Source organism: Pistacia vera, unplaced genomic scaffold (assembly GCF_008641045.1).
Source record: "Pistacia vera cultivar Batoury unplaced genomic scaffold, PisVer_v2 Contig1132, whole genome shotgun sequence".
NCBI lineage: Eukaryota > Viridiplantae > Streptophyta > Magnoliopsida > Sapindales > Anacardiaceae > Pistacia > Pistacia vera.
In genome coordinates this window covers 374,874-384,109 of record NW_022195174.1, presented here as the reverse complement: position 1 = coordinate 384,109, position 9,236 = coordinate 374,874, and the positions used below count along the sequence as shown (strand labels likewise).

The following is a 9,236-nucleotide window of genomic DNA, read 5'->3' as shown; positions in this document are numbered from 1 at the left end:
CCTTAATTTATTAAAATTAACTTAATTGTTTCACATATGAATTTATTATTATTTTTTTATTTAAAGTATTGGTAACTATTGTAATCTATATAATTTTTGTTTTATTTAACTATATTATGTTCTTGAGATTATTTGTAAGAATTACTTTAGCTTTAATTTTTTTCTGAACTTTTCAATTTAATAATCTAAAATTTTATTTTAAGAAAGGGAATGAAATGTTAACTCTTTTTAAATATATAAAAAATGGAATAAAGGGAGTCTATGGAAATTATGGGGTGCCATAAAAAAAAAAATAATAATAATAATAATAATTATTATTATTATTATTTTAGTTCATTAGTAGGGTGCCAATAACTCAACTCTAATTATTTAAGTGGATCAAAGTCTAATTATCCCAAATTCTCAAGTCTGGATCGGCCTATGGGCCTACAATATATGTTAAGGCCTGGTCTTGACCCAAACTTATCTGGCCACATACTTGTCCAAACCCATTTTATGCTTGAAAGCCCTACCCAACCCAACATCACCAACCATTAGAACAGAAATTCCCATTCTTAGCAATAAAGTTATTTTTATTTAAAAAGATTGGAGTGATTATTTACTAATTTATATTATATGTTGATAGATCATATCATAAACATAATTATATTTTTTTTCTATTAAAAGTAATATAATTATGCCATCAACAAATCAATGATCACTTCGGTTAATAAAATTTTTTGACAAATATAATCAATGACATTGTAACTTGTTCGGGAAGCATTTATTCTCATCTTTTTTACACGGCTTTGGGGGATTGAACACTTTTTGAAATATGATATTATAAAAACTATTCTCAATATGATAAGATAGGATTCTGAGAATTTATTTGGTATATTTTTTTAAAACATTTTTTGAAAATACTTAGATTAATTTTAACCCCATATATTTGTTAATTTAGCTAAACACCCCTCTTCTCTCATAATAAAAGTTTATAAATTAACAAAAACATCCTCACCTACCCAACCAACTATCGAAAGTTGGCCACCACTGCCGAACAATAGTCTGCAGTGGCCGGAATGGCATACGACTGTCTGGATCTACCCGGTTACCAATCTGATCTTTTTTTACCAGATCCACCGTACTAATTGAAATGATTGCAAGCATTCCAAGGTTCTGTTTTTTGTATAAAACAAACGATATTTGTCAATAAGAATGTGGTAATTGAAATGTATACATTATACATTGTTTTCTTGTTAGTAGACCAAGACTTAAGAATGTGGTAATTGAAATGTATACATTATACATTGTTTTCTTGTTAGTAGACCAAGACTTGATACACACTAATTAAATTATTTTAGAATTCCAATAACCTGTTTCCTCATTGCATTAGCCTAAGAACACAAGACGATAATAGAAATGGAACATTGTAGAATTACTCTGGACTTGGTCTAAATTTTTTAGGATTTAAAAGTATCACTGATTAAATTCTTGCTATGTATAAGTCTGTTTCTAGAATCAAAGTTTACTCATGACTCATGAGTAGTAATCAAAATAAAATTTAAAATAAAGAATATAAAACAACATTACATTCTGAATCAAATATATCCGTCCATCTAATAATAGGATATGGTTCCTTAGACGGGCTTATCAGCTTCTTTGCCTACAATAATTATTGTTCTTTGTATTCTCAAAATTCTGCAACACTCTGTTCTCATGACCAGAGCTCTACGCTGCTCCAGTTTTAAGCAACAATATTCTTTCATTGATGATCCTTCTTTCTATTTTGACTGTCACTTTATGCCAAAAATTCTTTTTTGNCAATCTGCCAACAGCAAAATTTTAAGAAAGATGCCTTTTACTTGAGAAGAAATTTTATAGGAGCTAAAAATGAAAAGCAATATAGCAATAGGAAGTTAGTTCTTTTAGCACTTAAGTTTCTTGTGGATTATATTGTTCAAAAATAATTGCCCTGTTTTAAGAAGAGACAAACTTTTTTACATCAAGGATTAATAGGTTTCACCATTATTTCAAATTTTACAACCAAAACCTAAAAACACAAAGATGTTCCCTCGACTTTCAGACCAAAATTTTATTTGAGTAGAAGACCAATTAAATAATTATATAATCCCGTCATATACACATTGAAGAGATACTGTTTCCTAAGCCTAAACTCAATAATGAATTTAATAATTTAAAGAAATCCTTTAGTGATTCTTCATGGAAAAAACCCACTAATGTTGAAGTAGTCGATAACTCCAATGCTCTTGAGCCTACAAGTAAGGATTTGGTATAAAAGTGACCTATTTGTATGTTTGGGGCTTAAATTTGATGTTTTCAGAACAGTCAGTTTCTAGGAAGCAAGTGGTAAATATGGACTCCGCAATGAGGAGTGTTAAACGTGGTCCTTCTGTTAGGATATCTGATGCTCTAGTAGATTTTTTTTTTGGTGTTGGTGAGAGGGAAATTCTCCAATCAGAGGTTTTCAGACGTATATGAGAGTACATAAAGGCCAACAATCTGGAGGTTATATGCTTATATGCTTTCTATTCTAGTTCTGACTGTTTAGTTAGATTTGATTGCATGTTTATCATTTCTTTCCGTATTGAACCTTTCGTACAACCAGCTTATGGGATTTATACCTCGAGGAAATCAGTTTAATACATTTCAAAGTGACTCCTATATTGGAAACCCTGGGTTGTGTGGACCGCCATTGTCAAAGAAACGTAAAAATCTGTTTAAGATTATGTTGAATAAAATTAACTATATATTTTTTTAAAATAAGTTTCAATTTATCATTTTATTATTTAGTTTGTGTCCTGAAGTCAAAAATCTGTTAATAGGTACATTATGGGACGTGGCAGAATAGTTTTACTTCTTATTCTTGAACTCATCCTACAAGAGTAGTCCTTGGCACACTGGATCGCTCTTATAAAACTTTTAAGTGTACATTTTCTTTTAAATTGTTTTGTTACTCCATTTTTGAGACCAGATAAGGTGATTTGAGTTTGACAAGAAATAGAATTGCATTATTCATGGTAATTTATTTATAATTTGTTTCACTTTTTGCTAATTTCATAAACTCAAGTTTTCAAAGCTTCAAACTTGTTCTAACCATGTCGAGAAATGGGTTCATGGCACCTGATCACCCCCATGTGATACTTGTGTAACAGATAAAACATGCATCTGAGATTTCAACACTTTGGTATGGCGATAAGCATATTTCTGTCCCAACATATAATAAATGATAATCATATCCCCTCAGTTTCAATTTTTTACTTCGATTGTAAAACATGTGGAACACAATGCTCTAGAAATTTCCATGTCTCCGCAAACCTCCAATTTTGTTTTTCATGTTGGCAAAGAAGATGAATTCCTAGTCTGAACTCAGATCACCAAAAGTTATGTACCTAGCTTAGCTTTCAATGTTGTAAGGCTTGTGGGGTAGTTGTGTCACTGTGCTTCATAGGGTTATTTGTTAGTAAGAATGTGATAATTGAAATGTATACATTATACATTGTTTTCTTGTTAGTATAAGACTTGACATACGCTAATTAAATCATTTTACAAGCCCTATAACATGTTCCTCATTGCATTAGCCTAAGAACACTAGACCATAATAGAAAATGAACACTGTAGAATTACTCTGGACTTGGTCTAAATTTTTTAGGATTTAAAGGTATCACTAATTAAACTTTTGATATCTATAAGCCTGTATATAGAATCAAAAGTTAACTCGTGACTCATGAGTAGTAATCCAAATAAAAATTAAAACAAAGAAAATAAAACAACAATATATTCTGAATCAAATATATCCCTCCATCTAATAATAGGAATTTGACTTTTCATTTCGTTGTTACCTCTTAAAAAAGGATATTTGGAAACATGAAGTCTACGGTGACAAAGAGTGCTTAGATTTTCCCCTCAACAATGAAAACACAAAAGCAAAAAAAAAAAAAAAAAAAATTTGAACGGAGGACTAAAAATGTTGTTGAACTAGTAAAGAGCTTGCAGGAAGAAAATGTTGTTCATTTTCTTGAATAGTTGTGTGAATGAATACCGGTTGAACATTTAGAATTTTATGGCTGCACAACTATACGGCCAGGATGGTCAAGTTGTGATTTCTTGCAGAAAGATGAGGTTCCTCAGACTGGCTTATCAGCTTCTCTGCCTACAATTAATTTCCATATTTACCTATTTTTTTCTCCATTTAAGGACCCATATTATTTGAACAAAGACAATTGCTTCCGTAATTTTCGCCATAAAGGAAAAAGGTTTTAATAGATAAAGCCAACTTGATCTCTTATAATAGAATCTCCGTAAGATATAATTAATGCATAAGAATGCCCTGTTTCTTGCTACGCAGGGGGCAGCAACATCCATCAGACTATCACAGAAGTGAACTTTCATTTTCATTTTCTTTTTCAAGGAAGCTTAATTGAGCATAATTGAATAATTAATTTTTTGTTTTGTATGATAAATTTAGGCTATATTCATCTTATCACCTTCACTATTTATATTTACAAACTTCACTGATCACAAAACAGACAATACTAGTATGCTTTAAGTTTATCAAAAGATCATTAATTAGCACTTCATATAATTACTAAGTGAATAATACAAAGTCTAGCATGATTATCAATCCAAAATAGTGAACATCATTGACCTTCTGTAGCATCGTCTGTGATCGCATGTGTACTTCTTTTACAAAATGTGATTTACTGCATCTCACCGCCCCCACACGAAAAAGTTTAAATCATTCATTTTCAAAAGTTGCAACTCTTAGTATATAATGGTGAAAAGATTAATGCTTGCTTTTCTGCGTCAATCCTATCCTGTGTTATTCACATGGAAGACTTTACTTTTTGACATGCATTAACCATGGATTCAAGTCTCCTTACATATGTCAACTTCACTTTAGTTTCCCATTCTCTTTTATTTATAATCATATCGTTTATTGTGATTCATCAGAAACAAAATGGGTTGTCTAGCATGGTCTTATCAACTTCTCTTCCTCCAATTATTCCTCTTTTATTCTCATACTTCTGCAACACCCTGCTCTCATCACCAGAGTTCTGCATTGCTCCACTTCAAGCAACTCTTTTCCTTCAAAAACATTTCCTGCTTTTATTTTGATGATTATGAGGTTTATAAGGTTCCTTCTTATCCAAAAATGATGTCTTGGAAAGAGGATTATGATTGTTGCTCATGGGATGGTGTTACATGTGATTTGGTGACAGGTCATGTAATTGGCCTGGACCTTAGCTGTAGTTGGCTTTCTAGCGACATCCCTTCCAACATTACCCGCTTTCTTCCTCCTCAAATGAAAAGACTCAATCTAGCTCACAATGATTTTAATCTCTCTCAAATTTCTTCTGATTTTGGTCAATTGACCAGTTTGACACATCTTAATCTCTCTTCCTCAAACTTTAGTGGTCAAATTCCATCTGAAGTCTCCCATTTGTCTAAATTGGTTTCACTTGACCTTTCATCCAATTTTTACAATGAAAATCATCGTTTGATAATTGAAAGAATTGTTTTTGAGAGGCTAGTTCAAAATCTGACTGTGTTAACAGACCTTGCTCTTGACGATGTGGACATGTCTGCCATCGTACCTAGTTCATTGATGAATCTATCTTCGTCTCCAACTTCTCTAAGTCTCTGGGGGTGTAAACTGCAAGGGAACGTGCCAGAAAGCATCTTCCGCCTTCCAAATCTGAAGATCCTTTGGTTAGGTGGTAACTTCAACTTGACAGGTAATTTTCCCAAAGTTAATTGGAGCAGCCCACTCAAGCTTTTGGATGTCTCTGACATGAGCTTGTCGGAACAAGTACCTAATTCAATCAGCAACCTCGTTTCCTTGAGAGAATTGCATCTCAATAATTGCACTCTCGTTGGGTCAGTTCCTGCCTCACTTGGCAATCTTACACAACTTGCTTATTTGAGTCTGTCTAGTAACAAATTCAATGGTCATATCCCCTCATTTCTTTCGAATCTTGCCAAACTTCGTATGCTAGGTCTTTCCAACAATAATTTTATTGGTGAATTTCCAGATATTTTTCACAACTTAACGCAACTTTCTTTGTTGTCATTGTCAAGTAATCAACTCACTGGTCCAATACCATCTTGGTTATCCACTCTACCATCATTGCATGCCATTTTTTTGGATGATAATAGATTGAATGGCTCTATTCCAAGTTCAATCTTTGAACTTGTGAATTTAACCGATCTCAGCCTTTCTTCAAACAATTTAACTGGAATTGTAGAGCTTCACTTGTTCTCAAAACAAAAAAACCTTCAGTATCTTGATCTTTCTCATAATAGTCTGTCAATTAACACTACATTCAAAGCCAACTCGTCCTTTCCACAACTTTACTACTTGTCCTTATCTGGTTGCAACTTAAGTGAATTCCCAAGTGTGTTCAAAGCCAACTGGCCCTTTCCACAACTTCACTACTTGTACTTATCTGGTTGCAAATTAAGTGAATTCCCAAGTGTGTTAAGAAGTGCAAATCAATTAGTGTCGCTCGACCTTTCTGACAATAAAATTAGTGGTCAGATACCTAATTGGATGGGGGGTGTTCGAATGGATACTTTGTCCTATCTAAATCTTTCCCACAACAACCTAACCAGAATAGACCAACTTCCCTGGAAGAATCTTCACATTCTAGACCTCGGGTTCAACTTGCTCCAAGGATCAATTCCAATTCCACCACCTTTCTTGACAGTATTATTTTTTTCAAACAACAAATTGACTGGGAAGATACCTCATATGATCTGCAATATGAGTGCCATAGAAATTCTAGATCTTTCTAGTAATAGTTTGAGTGGTAAAATTCCAACATGCATGGGAAGCTTTAGCAATCTTCATGTGTTGGATTTACAGAAAAATAAACTCTATGGCACCATTCCCGGAAAATTTGCAAAGGGCAGTCATTTGAGGACCTTTAACATCAATGAGAATGAATTGGAAGGGCCAATCCCACGATCTCTGGTCAATTGTACGATGCTTCAAGTTCTAGATATTGGTAACAACAAGGTAAATGATACCTTCCCATATTGGCTAGAAAGTCTTCCTGAGTTGCAAGTTCTTGTCCTTCATTCAAATCAATTTTACGGTTCTGTATGGGGTTGCTCAAAGGCGAAGCACTGTTTTCCAAAGTTGAAAGTATTTGACCTCTCAAACAACAAATTTGGTGGTCCATTGCCAGCCAGCTATTTCGAAAATCTAAATGCCATGAAGGATGTTGGTGAAGCAAAGAGAAAGTTGCAGTATATGGGTGAAGATTATTATCAAGATTCCATTACAGTGACCATGAAAGGGTATGAGTTTGAGCTCGTGAAAATTATCACTGCTTTCACTGCCATTGATTTTTCAAAAAATTACTTCTATGGAGAGATTCCAAAAGTAATTGGAGAGCTTCATTCCCTTCTACACCTCAATCTTTCTTTTAACAACTTAACAGGTTGTATCCCATCATCACTTGGAAATTTGAATGCTCTTGAATCCTTAGATCTTTCTTCAAACAAGCTTGTCGAAAGAATTCCATGGCAGTTGAAAAATTTAGATTTTCTTGGAGCACTAAACTTGTCTCAAAACCAACTCACGGGGCCCATTCCACGAGCACCCCACTTTGATACCTTTGGAAATACTTCATACATGGGAAACTTGGGATTGTGTGGATCTCCATTGTCAAAAGAATGCAAAAGTGACGAGACACTACAACCACCTTCAAAATTAGAAGATGATGCAGAGTCTTCAATTGGATTCGGTTGGAAAGTGGTGTTGATAGGCTATGGATGTGGAATGGTTGTTGGATTGATCATGGGATATCTTGTATTTTCAACAGGAAAGCCTCATTGGATTGTAAGTATAGTCGAGGGAGAATACCGTCGAAAGGGGAGAAGGTCGAAGTCGAACACGAAACGTGGGGGAAGAAGAGGATAGTGCTTTCAGCTTTGTTGAAGAGTGTTGATAGTGCTTTCAGCTTTGTTGAAGAGTGTTGACTATGTATGTCCTGTACCTTTTTTCTATTTTTCCTTTTTATCTTCTATGTTTTCTGTCAGTGTAAGCAATCAACTATAAACAAGCACAGCATTAATTTTTTAAAAGGCCTTGGTAATTTCAATTTTGATTTAACCTTGATTGTTACTGCATTTTTTAAGTTCTTTCTCGTTTCTCTTCATTCAGAAAATTGAATTTCTGTTCTTCAGATTTCATTCAGAAAAGTGAGTATGTTACCTTGGTCTGATCAATTTTTCTAGCTTTCTTAGAGTAGTTTAAAACTTTGTTCTCCGTTAGTGCATGACCAAGACTGGGAATATTTACACTTACAATAGTGGATGACCAAGACTTGCATGATTGAATTTTTTTTTTTTTTTTTTTTTTTTCAAATCTGCACTTAACAGTACCAAATGCTACCCTTGAGAAAACTTGTAAATAAAGAAGCTTTGAAAGATGTAATTATTCTTATGTTCCTTCTAATTCTATATTTGTTTCATTAGGCATCTACATTAATATAAACCACATAAGTTATATAGATAGTACAACCCAGAAAGTATCTTAAAACTTGAATTTAAGAGTTGAAAATTCTAAAGTTCTGATGTTGAACAATGAAGGATTAAAATTCTTCCATGTAATGTAATATAGTTAACATCCAGTGTATTGTTTATGAGAATTCATGGTAATCCATGTGATGGGTTGACCAAGCATGATTACCATAGAGTGTCTCTAACACATAGTTTAAGCATACAAGTGTTGAATCCGAAGAGCATCATGTAGGGGAACAAATCATGTAGAAGAAAGATGGTTGAGGTTAACCTTCATGATTAGATTAAGGTTGTGAACAACAAAATTAAAAATTTGCTTTAGACTTCTCAGAAATTTACTTTCAGTCTCGCTAATGTGTTGACAGTAAGGACTTAAGGGTAAAGAAAGAACAGGCCAAATATATTCAAGGATTAAAAAATTTCGAGTAAAACGGATTTCTTTCTGTTACGACAACTCAAATCGCCCTTCCATTGGGGACATGAAATGGTACTGATAATGAATTTAGCAATTCCAATTCTGTTTTACATGAAATGGTTGCAAGTGAAAATAAAATTTAGTAAAACAATGCTCAGAGATTACAGGAACTGATATTCCCCTATGTTTTTCAAATGTATTTGTAGGATCCGCTAAACCGAATGGTGATACTATGTAATGCAAGACTCCAGAATCTCTTTGGTTGTCACTGGGAATACCTGAAATTTTGGCA

The 9,236-nt window shown here is 33.5% G+C and overlaps 1 protein-coding gene across 1 annotated transcript; it reads left to right on the top strand.

The window, feature by feature from the left end:
• Window positions 1-5,152: 5,152 nt before the first annotated feature.
• LOC116143426 (receptor-like protein 7) lies at window positions 5,153-7,927 on the top strand. Its single transcript, XM_031428895.1, has one exon. The coding sequence runs from the start codon at window positions 5,153-5,155 to the stop codon at window positions 7,925-7,927; it is 2,775 nt and encodes a 924-aa protein (XP_031284755.1).
• The last annotated feature ends 1,309 nt before the right edge of the window (window positions 7,928-9,236 follow it).

Excerpts from the sequence above, each read along its gene's own strand:
- LOC116143426 (XM_031428895.1), top strand. The coding sequence starts at position 5,153 with ATGATGTCTTGGAAAGAGGATTATGATTGTTGCTCATGGGATGGTGTT.